General features: G+C 41.7%; 1 protein-coding gene across 1 annotated transcript; it reads left to right on the top strand.

Annotated features, from left to right (window-relative positions):
* The first annotated feature begins 2,739 nt into the window (after positions 1-2,739).
* Positions 2,740-4,793, top strand: CYTL1 (cytokine like 1). The gene is made up of 4 exons (XM_054203538.1): positions 2,740-2,883; positions 2,977-3,021; positions 4,404-4,532; positions 4,698-4,793. Exons 1-4 carry the CDS (start codon positions 2,740-2,742, stop codon positions 4,779-4,781), a joined length of 402 nt encoding a protein of 133 aa, XP_054059513.1. The 3' UTR covers positions 4,782-4,793.
* Positions 4,794-17,930: the final 13,137 nt, after the last annotated feature.

Here is a 17,930-nt window from a genome sequence, read left to right as displayed (position 1 = left end):
GAGACATTCAAAACCCACCTGGACGCGTTCCTGTGCAACCTGCTCTAGGTGACCCTGCTCTGGCAGGGGGGTTGGACTAGATGATCTCCAGAGGTCCCTTCCAACCCTATGATTCTATGAATATTGGTCCCACTTGAAAAAAAAAAAAAGGCAAATGCTTCATTTTGAAGACACCCTTTAGCGGCAGCTGGATTGCTGACTTCTTGCACTGGGAGAGCATTTATGCTGTTTAGAAGACTGCTCTTCTGGCAGAGCAACTACATTTTAGCAGCTTGGCAAATGAGAATCTGATAGAAGGATAATATTTCACTTCTACCCTCAGCTACTCTTTATAGTAATGAGGTGGTGATTAAGAGTCTATTTCTTTACCAGCAAGGCTCACAGTAAGTAGCATCCTTTCCTCGGACATGCACTAGGTAGCTCTGCTTAGATCTATGATCCAGCTGCCTGGGGCCATCTGACATGATTTCCTGTCTTCCTCTGGCCTCTTCATTCACTTGTCTAGGCAAGTCCCTTTCCTGAAAATAAGACCCAGCAACCCATTTGCTAAGCTCCATCCTAAATTCCCCACAGCTAGGACTCCCAACTTTTCTCTCCTCTCCAAATATCTTCCACTTTAACCTGCAGGAGCACACAATGTTACGAAACTAATCATTCTTTATGAAGGCAAATAAATGTATAATGATACAGCAGTATGCAGCTCTCTTTCCTTGTTTCATCCAGGTGTTTTGGTGGATTTAAGTTGGACTCCTCTGCAACATATAGAATACTACTTTTTCCCCAAAACTAGTTTTCAAGGCTCTGATTTTCTCTCTAAAATGGCTGATGGGAAACCCCTTTCTTTTAGAGGTGTTCAGTTATTTCCCCTTCTCCCACATTTGGATGAACTTTTCCGGTCTACTGCAATGCCAGAGGATTGTGGTACTTTGTCAGATACTTTACCATTTTGGTTAATACTTAGCTAGATCCGAATTTGAAAGGTGGTGTGGGGTTTTTTTGGGGGACAGGGTGGGGATAACTTGTGAAATGATCAGTTCTTCATTCAAGGGTACCTCCATTTTATAGGACAATTAACACGTAAGAGCAACATATGTTCAGCCTCATGCCTGCATCCCAGCATCTGGATTTCGCAGCTCTGTCTGGCACCTAATAAAAGAACAGAGCCTCATAAATTCGACTCAGAAAGCAAAATAATTTTTATACATTTATGACAGCCATATAGAGATGTATTCATTCTATTTGAGACCACAAATGTGTAAATACATAGGTGTCCCCAAGCAGCCGTAACAAGCACTATTGTTTTCATTAAGAAATTGTGAGCATCTACATAGGTTAAAAGAGAAAACGATAGCAGACCTGGGAGGTTCCTTTACATCAACAATTTTTCAGACGTACTAAGGGTGATAAGCAAGTCTGATTTGTACTGCCAACATATGACACCAGTCCCAGAAGGAATTCTTTCTATCTGCAGCCTGTGTGGCTGCAGATAGAGAGGTGGGCCTGGGCAAACTTTATGAAGTTCAACAAAGCCAAGTACAAGGTCCTACACTTGGATCAGGACAATCCTCATTATCAATACAGGCTGGGGGATGAAGTGATAGAGAGCAGCCCTGCAGAAAAGGACTTGGGGGTACTCGTGGATGAAAAGCTGGACATGAGCCAGCAATGTGCGCTTGCAGCCCAGAAGGCCAATCACATCCTGGGCTGCATCAAAAGAACCGTGGCCAGCAGATCCAGAGAGGTGATTCTCCCCCTCTACTCTGCTCTCATGAGACCTCACCTGGAGTACTGTGTCCAGGTCTGGAGCCCTCAGCACAAGAAGGACGTGGACCTGTTGGAACGGGTCCAGAGAAGGGCCACGAAGATGATGAGAGGGCTGGAGCACCTCTGCTATGAGGACAGGCTGAGAGTTGGGGTTGTTCAGCCTAGAGAAGAGAAGGCTCCGGGGAGACCTTATAGCAGCCTTCCAGTACCTAAAGGGGGCCTACAAGAAAGCTGGGGAGGGACTGTTTGCAAGGGCATGTAGCGATAGGATGAGGGGCAATGGTTTTAAACTAGAGCAGGGTAGGTTTAGATTAGACATTAGGAAGAAGTTCTTTACAATGAGGGTGGTGAAACACTGGAACAGGTTGCCCAGAAAAGTGGCAAATGGGGAGGCCCCATCCCTGGAGACATTCAAGGCCAGGCTTGATGAGGCTCTGAGCAACCTGATCTAGTTGAAGATGTCCCTGCTTACTGCAGGGGGCTTGGGCTAGATGACCTTTAAAGGTCCCTTCCAACCCAACACATTTTATGATTCTACGTAGTCCTACATTACGTTCTAAAGAAAGAAAGAGGCATATGTGCCAAAGCACATACAGGATCAGAGCCCACAACACTTTGATAACCCTGTGCTGTTTCTTACACAAATTTCTGTCACTTGAGATGTTCACTAGGTTGTTTTCTTTCTGGAATGAAAAGTGCCAGTAGTGTTTGTTTTCGTTACCCTCATTCCCTCCTTTCCCTGCTCCGGCAGGAAAGCGCCAGCAGCTCTGCCTCATAGGTTGGCAGGAAATTTAAAACAGCAGCAAGCTGCTGCTTGGACCACCCCCAGACTTTTTTTTTTCCCCCATTGATGCAGGAGACTATTTAGTTGGGGGCTGACTTGTCAAACTCACTTACTGACGCTTACCAGTAGCTGCCTAACCACTGACGGTGATTTTTTACTCCCTGCCTCCTCCTTCGGACAAGGTCCCCGCAATGAAGATGCTTCTGAGCCTGATAGCTCTGCTCTCTGCTGCCCTGTCAGCCAACGCGGCCCCTCCAACTTGCTACTCGAGGGTGTTGTCTCTGAGCAAAGAAATCACAGAGTCTTTTAAGGAGTTACAGACCTCCAAAGCTGAGGTGAGTCTACCTAAAAGACGCTGCAGGTTGCTTGCTTTTCATACAAGTTTCTCTCGCATCAAAATTGCAATGGGTCTTTCTTCTTTCCTGCAGGACCCATGTGTGGAGACGCTGCCCAGGCTGTACTTGGACATACATGTAAGTTTTCACACTTCTTTCTTACTTCTGAGCAGTAAAAGCAGACAATGAAAAGAGAGGATAGCTCTTAAGATCATACCCCAGAAGAGTTGTTCGAAATGACTTTTTAAAAGCTTAATTAACTAGAGAGATGAGTGACCAAAAAAAAAATAAACCTCATCTTGAACCTTATTAAAATACATATGGAGCTTCTGAGATTTTACTTCTTTAAAAATTAAAAAATGAGGAAATCAATATTTTGAAGTTATTACCATGTGTAAATTATTCATTTATAGTGATAGAGACTTTTCAGAATTAAAATATATGCAACAAAACTTTGAATAATAGTTTTGAAGAAGAAATGCAGAATAAACTTTCTTCACTTAATAAATCTACTTTATTTTATATCATAAGTGGCTTCTGGCACTGCGGTTTTAATAAAAAGAAGTGCAGGAATACCTCTCTGGCTTTTCCTGTTTTAAAAAGCCACTTGTTGAATCCAGAAAGAAAAAGTATGCCTGAGGATATGGAAGTGCGACACTGAGAAAAGGCAGCGGTAGTCATCTCCCAGCAAAGAGAAAATAGCGTCCTGCCCACATAATTTGTGTCACAGTGTTCTGCCCTGGGATATCTGACACATTTTGCTTCTGTTCCCAGTGCTTCACTGGATAACTAAAAAGTAGATAATATCAGACAAAGCAAGAGATGTCTGACACATTTTGCCAGAGCAACTACACCAACAAGTCTTGCAAGTCAGGACCGTCCAGATCCCAATTCCAGAATTGCCAGTGCCTCACTTCATTGCAAAGACCAAGCAATGTGAGTCCAGCCCCTCAGTTTCCCTTGCTTTAAAGCAAGAGCTGGGATATTTATTTACCTGCTTCACAAGGGTGTTGTGAAATTCATGTCGGCTGTGCTTTATTTTGATAATGCAAAGTCTGAGGTAAAAATGACTCTGAAAAAAAAATTTAATTGGTTCTCACAGTGTTGCCTATTGTCAGGAACAGAGAAATCATGCCTGTGAGATCTTGATTATCTGTTCACCAGCTAAATCAGGTGCTCTCTTAAGAGGGAGACAGTGCACCTATTCAGTAGGTAACTCCACCTACTACAGGAGCAGATTTGATTGTATTGGCACTGCTATCTCCTAAAGCATGTGGGAAAGAAGCTGGCAGGCCAAAACGGCACCTCTGCACTTTTCCAAACACTTATTTGGACCAAACATCTCTGTTATGAAATATTGATGGTGAATTTTCCTAACTAAAGGTTACATAGATTACACCTACATAGAGGCAGGAATTCAAGGTTCCCACAGAGGCAGTAAGAATTTTGTAAGTGGTGGACAAGAAACATAAATCTGTGTTTGTGCAGGGTTACACATACCTCTTTTGCGTGCTTTGCAGAATTACTGTGTCTTGGCAAAACTCCGTGATTTTGTGGCCTACCCCAGATGTGAGAAAGTGCTTGAAGTGAGTGAGCTGAAGGAAAAAGCCCGGAGCCTGTACACCATCATGATCTCCTACTGCAGAAGGGTAGGTCAAGATGCGCCAAGAGGGACACAGTCTCTGCTTTTAGTCCTCTCTGTCTCCACCCTGTCCCCCAACCAGCAAAACTGGATCAGGGCCTGAGCTTCTCAACATTCTGATATCTTCTGCCTTTCTTGTTATAAATGTTAGCTTTCTCTTTTGTTTCTCCAGGACTTGGTGTTCCTCACTGATGACTGTAGTGCCCTGGAAAATCCTGTTCTGGCTCCCATTGATCCCTCCATCATTGAGAGCTAAAATGGAGTCAACACAAAAGTTGTACCTGGGAAATCTTCAAGGAGACAAAGAGTCAAAATATGTATACACGGTCAACTACGATGTTAACAACTAAGATCTTTTTCATGCACACTAGCAATATTATCTCAGACCTACCCATTTTTCTCCGCCTTGGCAGGAAATGAACTGCATGCCTTGCATACCTACTGAGCTGCTAGGGAAACTACAGTTAGAGAGCATTTTTTTATTTGGCAAGGTATGGTATTTCAGCTTAGCCAAATGTATAAAGTATGTTTTGTTTAAACATTAGATACTAGACATTTTTTTTTACTCTTTTATGAATAACTCAATTCATAAAAAGAAAATACATTATGATCAATATTCTACCCTGACTTAGCAGTTCTTCTTTTATTAGATGGGCATGGAAGGGATCATATTTGTTCTTCTTAAAGTGTTTGATAAGAGCAGATTAACTCTGTACTGGCAGATGTGTCTCTACCTGTATAGCTCATATATATATGCTGATAGATTTTGATGTCAGACTTGTAAGAATAGAGGTGAAAGTAACCTCTCTCTGTGGAAAAAGGTGAAAGTAACCTCTCTCTGTGGAAAACTTAATAAAAACAGCCTTCTAACCCAAGATGCTTGTGTTACATCATGTCTTTCAAGATCAACCCAAAAGGTGTCATTCTTATAAACTTACTTTTCACAGTCACTTGCAAGTTGTTTTTCACAGCATAAGACATCTTTAGCTTTGTTTCCATAGCAATGCAAACTTTGCTGTGTCTGCATGACAATGTGTAAGTTTCTACTGTACTGCAAACAATTTCCTTAATGAAATTAGTGGATTTTTTTTTAATACAGTTTCTGTGTTGTGAGAATGTAAGTTGTGAGGCAGTGGCTCAGAAAGCCCATTAAAGGTTTGGACAGATTGTTAAAACACAGCCCATATACCGAGCTACTGAGATTAATAAAGTTTCCAGATAGTAGTTCCAGAGTCATGGGTCCCTTCAATATCTGCAGGACATAAGACTTTCACACCGAGCAGCTCTTTGGTGCCAAGAATAGAAAGGATCTTCCCCAGATTATTGGAAGTAGCTGCTATTGCCCCAGAGAGTCCCTTCCTTCTCTCTGTGCAAGTGGTTCCTCTTTCTCCTGTATAGTATTTGCTGGTCATTCATCTGCAGCACTGCCAACCCGGGTGGCTTGGTCAGTGGTCTCACCATGTTTTGTAAAATCCCCATCTTCTGTAATCATGGGATTGTGTAACAACCGCAGCTTCGCTATCATCCTGTCATCCCAGTGAATATCTGATGGTATAAACTAAAATGATTGACAACTGTTATGGAAATAAGTGAATCACAATATTCATTGAAAGGAACAGAAATGTGCAGCCGGGAAAAACAGGTTTTTTCTTTATTTTGGAATTACTTTGTCCTGTAGAAACTACTAATCTGATTTTGGCTACAGAAAACTTGACTGTCCCATTGAACCACAGAACGGTGGAAAAACTCTGAACCCAGGAGAGATACAGAGAGGAGAGGGTAAACAAGTGCTTTTCTTTCCAGATTGTTTCCATCCTAAGTGTACATTTAAGGAATGTGCCTGTCAGACTTTGTACTTCTCTCCTGAAGATGAGGTCCTCATGTGCTAACCTTACTAATCCTCTAGATGTGCCATTCTGCCCACAGAGAGCTCAGCAGGGTTCCACTCAGGTGTTTCTATGGGCATCTGGTAGAGACAGTAACAGCTCATCAATCTGATCTAGTGCCTGGCTAAACCCAAAACCGTGCAACAGCTCAGATGGTAGTCCTACTATCAGAAAAACCATTGCTTTGTTTGCCTTTTAGGATCCTTCTCCTCTCCAAGCCAGCAACCTCTGAACAAGATCCTACACGATCTAGAGATACCAATACCATTTTTTTCTGCACCACCTGGACGTACCCAAGGCCAACTCCTTCAGCAGCGGCCATATCCTGGAAGATGGACACCTATTAGCATGCTGGCAGGGAGCCTGATAGCCACATAGGGAGCGCGTAAGCACTGGCAGCTGCCTGGATCAAGGAGAAATGCAAGTAGAGTTGAACCATTTCTGTCAGACTCTACATTCAAGTTTTTCCTCCCTCTAACCAGGGGCTCAGCCACCGCCTGGGGAAGCAAGCGGTGCTGGGATAACATCAAGGCCTACACAAAGTACCAAAATCACATCATAACCCCTGCTTTTCATACTTTGTACAGACAACCGTGGATGTACCTTGCAAAAAAGTGTGGTACGGTCGCCACAGGCCACAGAGCTAACCCAAGGACTGGGTGGCACACATGCTTGGAAGCTGGCAGTAGAAGCTGTTCATTTTTGGTTGTTTTTTCCATCTCCAGATGTCACGGGATTTAAACACAGGCCTGTTGTAAAGCTTGCGTTGTGACTTGGCAAGCAAACTGAAGAGCAAGACACGTTTGCTTTCCCACAGAAGCCCACACAACTCTGTCCCTAGAACTGGACCTTGGGTAAAGTCTGTGCAGGTAACTGTAGCACTTCTGCCCCTGCTTCTTTCCTCTCACATGGACACGCACTTTCTGAAATGCAGTATTTGACGAGGATTTTCTCATGGATCTTCTCATAACTCCTCTTTATCCTGCTTTATTGAAGTAACTTATTGAAGTCCATTTTGATGGAACTTCATATTTCTAATGATCCTAACTTCATATTTCTCCCATAATGTTCCCATTCTTTCAACCACTTTCCAAATACGTCTTCTCCTGCTTTAGGCTGATTACATTTGTGAAGAAAATGTACCCTAATCTCTTTAGGAAAAAATATCCTGCAAGAAGTCTTTGGAATTGGAAGCAGAGTAGAAATCATTACTTTATTTGCATTGCTTTAGTTAGTAACTTTAGCCTTTTCACAACTGACAAGGACAGACTCTGTCCGCTCTTAGTATGGTTACTTACTCAGTTCTGTACTGTTACATCCTACTTCTGCAGAAGCTGAGAAAAGCAACTAGATGCTTTGGGGACTGTACATACTTGAATGGACTTTAAAAGCCTATCCTCCATTTGCAGATGCTGTATATTTTATTCCCAGATTCAGATTTGTCTGGTCCTTGGTGCGCTTTTACACCAAGTATATTCCCTATGGCTTATGCTGTGACTCTCTTCACATCTCGTATGTCATTTTTAATGGAAAGTGTGCTGAAAGCAAAGCCACGCTTTTTCAGTTCACAGTAACCTGCTGTCACTCACACTGTCTTAATAAGATTTGTGATTAGATGAACCCTTTTTATGAGCAGCATCTCTTTCTAGGTTGTCACGGTCCAGGGGAAAAAAACACTGATAAAGAGATCTAATCCACTTGTAATTTGGCCAAGAAATCATCCACTTCTCCCTTTCAGTAAGACAGTAAATTTACCAGCTTTTTATTTTACCATTATACTAGGTCTATAAGGAGCAGTGGAGCCATTCATGCATCTGAGCATTTGTTCCTGCAACACAGCAGCCCATGCTCGTTAGGGCCCCAGCCAACAGGGAGACCGTGAAGGGATTAAGAAGGACATATTTGTTGTAATTTGTCAACTGGCATCTTGCCTAGTTATTGCAGAATATTACTAAAAGCACATCATTAAGAAACTGCACTCCGTTTGTATGATCATTAGGGAAGAATTGTAGAAAAACAAAGCATCTGTTCTGTTCTCTTGCCCGTTGAAGGAGATTTGTTGGAAGGAACAGTCAATCCTAGGACTAGGTTTTCTTTTGCAGACTTATCTATCTGCAAGAAGTCGCACTAAAGGGCAGCCCTAGGACTGCTAGACTCTACTTCATATTATCATATGGAATCCCAAGGCAGTCAAAACAGTAGGTCTTGGGGTCTGTCTCTGCAAAATTATTCAAAGACATCAATTTCCAATTTTGCCAAAGTTACATTATGGATCTTACTAGAACCAGCTCCTTTCCCGTTTCTTTTATTCCAGTCTCAGTCACGTGGACTTTCCTTAAGTAGGCACTCTGGTTGCTTAACTCCTCGTACGTTTTTTTTTTCGTGAAGCCAGGCTAGGGATGAGGGCTGGCAAATGTCTAATCCCCAGCAACTTCCCCAAGTCAGGAAAGATAGCGGCCTTCAAACAGATAATTAGTTCATTCAAGGTGACGAGGTTCCACTGGATAACATGTGACTTGCTACTAATTAATAAGGTACAAATTAAATATGGTCTTATGCAAACCTTTTTTCTTTTTTTGAAGCAAAGAAAATACAGTAATGCAGCGCTGGAGGAATCTGAACTTTTAGGTTGTACACTTTGGAGCGGAACATTAGGCATCTGTCGGTTGAGCTAATGAGATGCTGAAGGAGATTTTCCAAAAATTTGCTACAATGCTAAGGTCTTGTAAATAAAGTTACCTTACAAACATTTAACCACTTTTGGGATTCACACTTTTCTTTTAGACTTGCTATAGCCAGGAACCCTGTGTCACCCACGATTTTACTGTTAGCCTTACAGAGTAAAAAAAAAAACAAACAGTCTGCAAGGAAGATACTGGTACTTAAGTCAAAATTCAGAGACAATATCTAGAGAAAGGCCATGATCTCATTATCAAAAGATTTTTCACAGTCAACGTTTCCTCAGCATAGGGTAAATGTATATTGTCAGATAAGTAATGTAGCAATGAACAGAAAACCAATTAAAAGATCTGTCTTTTGAAGACCGATAAATATATCCATATATACCCTGAAACCTTGTTCATGTTTGCAGGTCCATAAAGACGATGTGTTCAGACAGATAAGAGGATTTTGAAGCCAGATAGATCCAGAGGGGAAGAAAAACCTCTCCAAAGATGTTTTGTAATAGATTGAAATATATTGACGTTACTTCATTAATATTCAAACCTTGCAGAAGGAAAAAAGCTGACGTCATAGAACAAGAAAGAAGCTCGAGACCTTCTAATGCATCCCTTGAGACCAAGACTAGCCTGGCTACCCCAGGTAATTCCTGATAGAAGTTTCACTGAAAGATTTTAAGAAAAAGGTGGTGACAGAAAGCCCACAGCAGTTCTAATCAATCCATTCCAGACCCTCCTTTTGTTACGAAGTTTTATCTGGTGCTCAATTTGCCCTCTCAAAATTTAAGCCCGTTGCTTCCTGCTTTATTCAGCACAGAAATGGGGATTGGATTGTTCTTTTTTGTCTTTGCAGCAGATGTTAGTACATTTGAAGACTTTTGTCTCTCTCTCCCTATTCTCCAAATCCAATTCTTTCAATCTTTCTTCATTGATCAGAGGTCTAGATAACATGACCCTTCTTGCTGCCTTTCTTCTAGCTCTATCGACTTGGTTCCCACCCTTTTTGAAGCACATTGCTCTAAGTTAAATATAGCAACGTCAAGTAGTGTAGAAGAAAAGATTTATCAGGAATGTTCTGACAACAGTAGATTACAAATAAAACATAATCTCCAGTAATCTGGAGAGATTGTTACACTTTTTTATTTAAATTTTAAGATCGATGTAGAAAGTTAGAGTACAAATTGGCCTCACTACTCTATAATGAAGAAAACATTTTGGGGAAAACAAACAGATAAACAAAGCAACAGATACTGAAATAAAATGGCTGCTCCATTTGCTGTACAGGTAGATATAAAGTCTACTGGAGTCAGTGCCAGTTTTTGAATAGACTATGCAATGAGGAATCACATTTTTTAAAATTTGTACAGACTCTACAAATAGATCCACACCTGCTCCTTCCCAGGACACTATCCCAGTTCCCAGGCTGTCGAATCCTGCCAGAACTGAGTGTCCTGGTTTCAGCTGGGATAGAGTTAACTTTTTTTCTAGTAGCTGCTCTGTTTTGGATTTATTATAAAAGAATGTTGAATACTGTTGATAACACATATTTTTTTTTAGTTTTTGCTAAGTGTTGTTTATATTACTCAGGGATTTTTTCAGCTTCCCATAGAATCTGAGAGGGAGCATAGACAGGACAAGCTGGCCAAAAAATATTCCAAAAAATCAAGCTGAGTCTACAAATGGGGGTTGGCGGGGGGGCAAGAATGCATGGTTGCTGCTTGGGATGGGCTGGGCTAATCGATCATCAGGTGGTGAGAGTGAGTCGTGTTGTATCACTTTACTTTGTATATTCTTTTACCATTAGTATTATTGTTATTTTCCTCTTCTATTACTGTTCTCTTAAACTGTCTTTATCTCAATCCTTGAGGGTTTTTTTCTTTCCTCTCCTTTTCTCCCTCTTCTCCCTACCCTACAGGGGGTGGGAGGAGTGAGGGAGCAGCTGCACATTCCTAGTTGCTGGCTGGGGTTAAACCACGACACTGAGCCGTGGCACAACTGAGGATGCCAGCTGACTTTTAGACCCCTACATTAAATGTCTTTGTGCCTTTCTCTGGCACTTTCTGACATGAAACAGTTCACGTCTTAACTACTAAACGCTTGCCTTCCTAACCTGGGTGGCTGCAGCCAGGTTGCCTTTTGGAAACGGTCTCCGGTCCATGCTATCTCCCAGACCACATCCAAAACTTGTTTGGGAGAGTGGCATCTGCACCAGGTCAAAACTGTGTACAGAACTGTTATAACAATTTCCAGGTATAGCTGGGCATGTTTCAATACCTGGAAATGTTTCTAACACTGAGCAAATAAATAAAAGACTGATTTTGGAGCGCAGAGGTTCAGTTGTTCTCCTGGGAGAAGAGCCGTGCTTTCCGGATTGTTAACACATTTCATATTATTATTGAATCAAAACACAAACCCTGAAGTAGTCCAGGGAACAGACCCCAAACCTGCCCAGTTTCCTTATGACTTTCACATGCAATAAGTACTGGGTAAATGACTCAGAAAGGTGTTATTCCTATTGAGAGAGAAAGGGAAGCAAGAACATAATTTTTAGTAAACCAAGGTCAGACAGAAGCACTTGTAATGACCTAGGAAGGGAAAAAGTGTTATTTGGAGATCACAACTTACTTTGTTTGTTTTCCACAGTTTAATAGAGAGGAAGCTTTTTCTGCAGTTGCAGAATTTAAGCTATTTTTCTCCACTGTGAGTTCTGTGAGGTGCAGTAAGTGCTTGGCTGTTGCTGCCTTCTTATGACAGCTAGAGAGCCAGAAGTTGTGAGATTGGACATCAGGTTGTTTATCAAAATTTTTTCCTTGATCAGGACACAGAGGAAGCAAGGAAGCGAAGAAATACACTCAGGCTGTTCTATAGCCTCCCCCTTCTAGCGAATAGGAACTGTCCCTGCATTTATAACCCCAGTCACTACCCATACATCTGGGACTTATTTGCATTTTATGCCCCCAAGCGGTTCTGTTTGTCTTTTAATTGCTCTAAAGTGTATTGCTTGCCTTAGTGTCCTCCTCTGAAATTTTAATAGCAAGTCATAATTTTTATTACTTTTTTTTTTTAAGACGACCTACAAACTCAGTTCTAGACTAAAGCATGCCATGAGTATTCTTTGTTTGGCCTTTACACAGCACTGGGTTGTATAGCCTGGGCCTGGCCTAGGACCGACTAGTGCAGTTTGGAGCTGGGCTAAGCTGCAGTTGCTTCTGGGGGTACGGCAGACAGTTGCATTTATGTAGCATCTTTCTTCATTCAGCACTTTTATCCCCTTTAAACACTACTGTCTCATTTTTACTAAAGATCTGAACATGTAATGCTGGAGAAGTCCGAGGAGCCTGTGGCCTGAGCTTTGTCAAGCCTTGTATGGACACGAGGAGGAAGTCTATGGCCAAATTACTTGCAGCATTGAGTACATACATCATCCCTGAAATCCTCTCCATCGAAGGTAAAAAATGTCATGAAGTGATAGATGAAAAAGGAAGATTGACACGGGATGACAGTCTGCAGGAGGGGCAACACTGGGCAAACTTCCACCATGGCCACAAGGAGCAGGCAGAAGATCAGAGCCACATCTCCTCCTTCTCCCATGCCCTGCTTAGCACTTGGGAGAACAAATGGGCTTATCCGGTTGCCTAAGATAAACCTGACATAAGCCTTGTGTTTTTGCCATGATCTTCAGAGTCAAAAGTCTTTAACTAAAGATTACTTGGTTACTTTGACTAAACAGGGGACATAGGATGCGGATGGGAAGGAAGAAGAGCCAGGCAAGAGCATCCTGCACCTTTGTTCAAAGAAAGATGGTTTCGTTTCCACAGAACTGTTTTCCTCAATCAACTGCAAATGCATCAGACTTGTTCCAGTCTCCTGTAATGGCATTTTATCACTTACATCCTCACAAACCAGTCTTATTCAGAAGAGAAATTATGCAAATAAAATCAGCTCTAATCATGACTGTCTTCAAAGGAGGACAACAAAGAGTTGCTCTCAAGAAAATCTATTGATAAAGGTAATTATGCTATTAGGCTTTCTCAGTCACCTCTTCATACATACAGTAATTACTTTCAACTTAGAATCTTTCATCAGCATAGCATAAAAATCTGGATAAAGATGTAGACAGGTAAAGAAAATATCATGAAGTGCTTTATGTACATTAATTACTCCTCATAATGCCTCTGGCAACTCAGAAAAAGATTATTAAATTTAGGCATTGATGCTTCTAAATCAGACTGCTTATTTAGTTAATTAAATGCAGACTTGAGGATCCACGTATGAACACTGTGGCATAAAAAGCTTGCCTAGGATCAGACAGCAAATTGATGACAGTGCCAAAAATACAGCATACGCATTTTGAGCCTCCTCATCCAGGACTCTGAGCACTGTCTTTAGCCACAAGTCCTCACGTAATCCAGGAGCGGCTCTTGTATTTACTGACTACCCAGATTTTACACAGCAAACAGATTACTATTTCATTGTGTCTGGCAAGCTTTTGACCAAAGCTAGATTTGTGGTCCAAATTTAAAATGGATTCTTATTACATATGCCAGAACTGGTTTGAAGAAATATTTCCTTCCTGTTAAAGCTCTTGTCAAGCCAATGAAAGGTCAGTCTATTCTCTGTATAATGTATCTCCCAGTGGTTTATATGGGATACCTGATATTGAAAAGCAAAGACCTAATGGTCACAGAAAAATGTACTTCACAAATTGCCTTTTGGAAAGAACATAATCCAAAATTCAGCAGCAACCAATAACTATAACTTCAGAACAGTCATGGATTCCTAAAAAATGTTGAAATCCTGCAGTACATTAACAAACTGTTTAACCTGGATCCCTAAAAGCACAGTGATTTTTTATTAATGTCTTCAAAAGCCAATTCTGCAGCCACCACTACTGAGACCATATGATGCAAGTGTCTCCATACACTGCATGTTTACAGTCAGACATCAAGCTAGAGCATATGATAAGGCCCCACGCCTCTTCTCTCTTTCACCTGGGCAGTCAAATGAAATTTCATACAATAACACCACTGAACAGCTGGTGAAAGTCAAGAGGCCTGTCAGGATCAGAGTCCGCAATTCTAATTAAAAATTAAAGAAAAGGAATCAATATTTTCAAGAAGTTTTAACTGTAGTGTTACAAATACTAGTATTTTAAGTGGGATTCCTACTGACTGTCAGGATATGTTATCAAGAGTCCAAGGTACAGATCAGATTAAATAACTGATGCTAGTAAATGGGAAGGTCTAGCAGGCAGTGATGTTTCCTTTTATGCAACTATGCAAATAGTCAATACCAGGCTCTTACACAAATATTAATGTTAATGGCATGTTCTGCCATAGCGCAATTGCTGTAGGACTGGATGCATTGTGGCATGGATTCACTGGGGAACCCTCATAAAGAAACATGTGAAAGGAAGAAGAAATCAAAAACCCACTGAAATATCTACATCAGCTATGCTGAAAGATTACCTAAAGCCTGGGTCCAGGCTCCATACGTAGTCATGTGCTGTAAAATACCTTTATGCCATGTAGTTTACATTGCTTGTTCTCGCTGGGCATTCCTGGTGCTTTGGTTCTGCTATCATGTGTTGTAAAACCAATTTGATGGGAGAAGCAACAATATTTCTCTTCATTCCCCCAAAGAAGAGATTCAATTCCACCCCTTCTGCACTGTGAATGCAGAATTTTCCTTAAATCATCAACTGCATTAATTCGGGTCAAACTGCAACAGCCCTTCCTCATAGGTAATGACCACACTCTGTGCTGCAATTTGCCAATTCCCTGACGCCAGTGATCACAGATATCTGGCTACAGATCTATTGATCCATCACAGAACAGCTGAGCAGCCACAACATGATGCTTTGGTGGGGATCACGCCATCTCACAGGTCTCTGCACTGAAAAGGAGACCCCCAGGAGGAGACGCACTGACAAACATCCTACACCTTCCCCATCATGCGCACTCTCACATGAGTCGGCACCATGCTAAAACTTACGCAAGGAATCTGCACGGGTCATAGATTTAAAAAAAAAATAGGTAGCCTTTTATTATTGGTGTTTGAAGCAAGTTGATCTGTTAAGCTATGAGCAACCCTTGTTCATTGCTTCAATCTGGAAAACAGACACTGTGTCTCAGCATCTGAGTCATTGAGCTAGACCCAAAAAAACCAGCAGAAAACACAGTTATCGACTTTTGAAACTGACTGAGTACTACATAAGTTTTAACAGCACATTTACAGTGAACACAGTGAAGTTGGCAACGATAACTCACACCTTTTGTCTTAGTTTTTTTGTAAACTTAGGCTCTCCCTTAAAAGGCTGTGTGCTGGTTGGTTCAAACAGGCTTCACAATCTAGCTTTTGGCATTTCACCATCTTTTGCTTTTCGTCTGTCCACAAATTTATGACTTCTACTCACCAAGTCAGATTGCAAAGTCAAAAAGCTGCTATGTGGACTATTTTTCTCTTCTCCACTCCACTTAGCTTCATTGATTTTGAAATCTGCCTCTCTACAGCTGACTCAGGGTTTATTATTAACAGTAGCCAGACACATTTTGATGCTACTTGATGCTGAAGATAGTTTTGGATAAATTGGAGGAAGATTGCTGTAATACAAGAAGGCAAGAGGATCAACTTTGTCATTGTAAGTCTGGAGTATGAAAAGTTTATTGCCAGGTTTAATTTATCTTTGCTGGAAGATGCATGAACTAAGAGATAAATTTGTCCCAAACATGCAGAAAACAGTGCACCTCATGAAAACTGTGTTCATTTATCCTTTCAGTCAATTCCCATAAATCAGACCCCCAGAACACAATTTATAAATATCCTATTTTATTATGGAAGTTGCAGATAGTAGATTTATTCCCCTTGAAATTACATTCCCTGTGCTCCTTGCTTTTCAAAGAGGATATCTTTACCCATGCTAAAGGAAGAGCACCGACAGGCCCACAGAGGTGACCAAGGAGCTCCTGACTAAAGTATAAAAAGAAAGCTCACATGAGGTGGAACTGGGATCAAGAGACCCAGGAAGAACATAAAGACACTGTTTGAGCATTCTGGGACAGGGTTAGGGAAGCCAAAGCCCACGTGGAGTTGAACCTGGCAAGGGGCTGTAATGGTTTCTGCAGGTGCATGGACCTGCATTCCACAGCAGCATGGACCCACTGCTGAAAGAGGAGGGGAAGCTGGTGACAAAGGTACTCACTGCCTTTTTCACCTGCATCTTTACTGATAAGTTCAGCCTTCAGAAATCCCAGGCCCCAGAGACCAGTAAGAAAGTCTAGAGCAAACAAAGCTTACCCTGGGTGGGCAAGGATCTTGTAAGGAACATTTAAACAGTCTGGACATACACAAGTCCATGTGGCCTGACAGGTTTCACTCATAAGTGCTGAGAGCTGATGTCACTGCAAGGCCACTCTCAATTATCTTTGAAAGGTCATGGTGATTGTGAGAGGTTCCCAAGGACTGGAAGAAAGCAAAGGTCACTCCTGTCTTTGAGTAGGGTGAGAAGGATTTCGGGGATTGTAGGCTGGTCAACCTCACCTCCATCCCTGAGCAAGTCCTCCTGAAAACCATTTCCAAACATATAAAGGACAAGAAGGTGATTGGGTGTTGTTGGTATGGACTTATGAAGAGGAAAATCATGTTTAACCAACCCGATAGACTTCTACAAGCAGACGATGAGAATAGTGGATGAGGGGACAGCAGTGGATGTTGTTCATCTCAACTTCAGAAAGGCTTTCAACACTATTTCCCATAATATCATCAAAGACAAACTGAAATACAAACTAGAGAAGTGAACAATGAGGTGAATCGAAGACTGGACGAAACATCAGGCTCAAAAGATTGTGATCAGTAGCATGAAGGGCAGTTGGAGGCCAGTCACTAGTGATGTACCTCAAAGGATGACACTGGGGCCAACAGTTTTGGCCTGTTGTACAAGTCCTGCACCTGGAGAGGAGTAGCCTCTGGCACAAGTACACACTGGAGGCCAAGAAGCTGGAACGCAGCTTTGCAGAAAAGGATCTGGAGATCCTGGTGGACACCAAATTAAACATGAACCAACAATGTGTCCTTGTGGCAAAATGGTAATCGTGGGCTACATTTGGAAGAGTGTTGCCAAAATGTCAAGAGAAGTGATCCTTCGCCTCTGCTTCCCCCAGTCACGCTTAATGTGGAGGGGGTCAGACATCGGAAGAGGTTGCTCAGAGAGGCTGAAGAGTCTCCATCTTTGTAGATATTTAAAAGGCAATTGTACAAGGTCCTGACCAACATGCTGTAGCTGATTCTGGTTTGAGCTTGTGGGGTGGACTAGGCTTTCTCCAAATCTGAATCTTTCTGTGATTCTGCAATTACATCTGTGTGGTTTTGCAGGCACATGTTCCTGTTGAGCAGCACTAAGGAATATAGGTTAGTGCACCTCCACCACAGGTATCTGAAAGGATTATCAGGTTCTCAGCAGGGAAAGGTCTCTATTACAAGCTAGTCTATATAACAGACTCCACTAGTGCAGTTTTTCTTCTTGCAACTTTTTCCCCCAAACTGTTAGTTTCTCTGACAGAAGGATTAAATATAGACTTAGTCAGAAGAATAGTTTCAAAAGTAAGGAGGGGCAATCTTTTTAAACAGCTCAGCTGGGATTTTCCGTTTACAAGAGCTCTTTGCTAATTTTTACACTTGCAAATAGTTTTCTGTTAATTCCAGCTTCCAACAGCAGAAACAGTTACTTCTGTCATAGAAGGAGGGGGGGGAAACCTGAATAATATCTTTATTTGGAGGAAAGTCATCTTCCTTGAGAAAGGAAAAACAAACAAAAAAATCCCAAGTATTGTGCAAGGGCACAGA

The sequence above is a fragment of the Rissa tridactyla genome, chromosome 5 (assembly GCF_028500815.1).
Source record: "Rissa tridactyla isolate bRisTri1 chromosome 5, bRisTri1.patW.cur.20221130, whole genome shotgun sequence".
NCBI lineage: Eukaryota > Metazoa > Chordata > Aves > Charadriiformes > Laridae > Rissa > Rissa tridactyla.
Note: the sequence above shows the minus strand (reverse complement) of the source record. Positions and strands in the feature narration are given on the sequence as shown.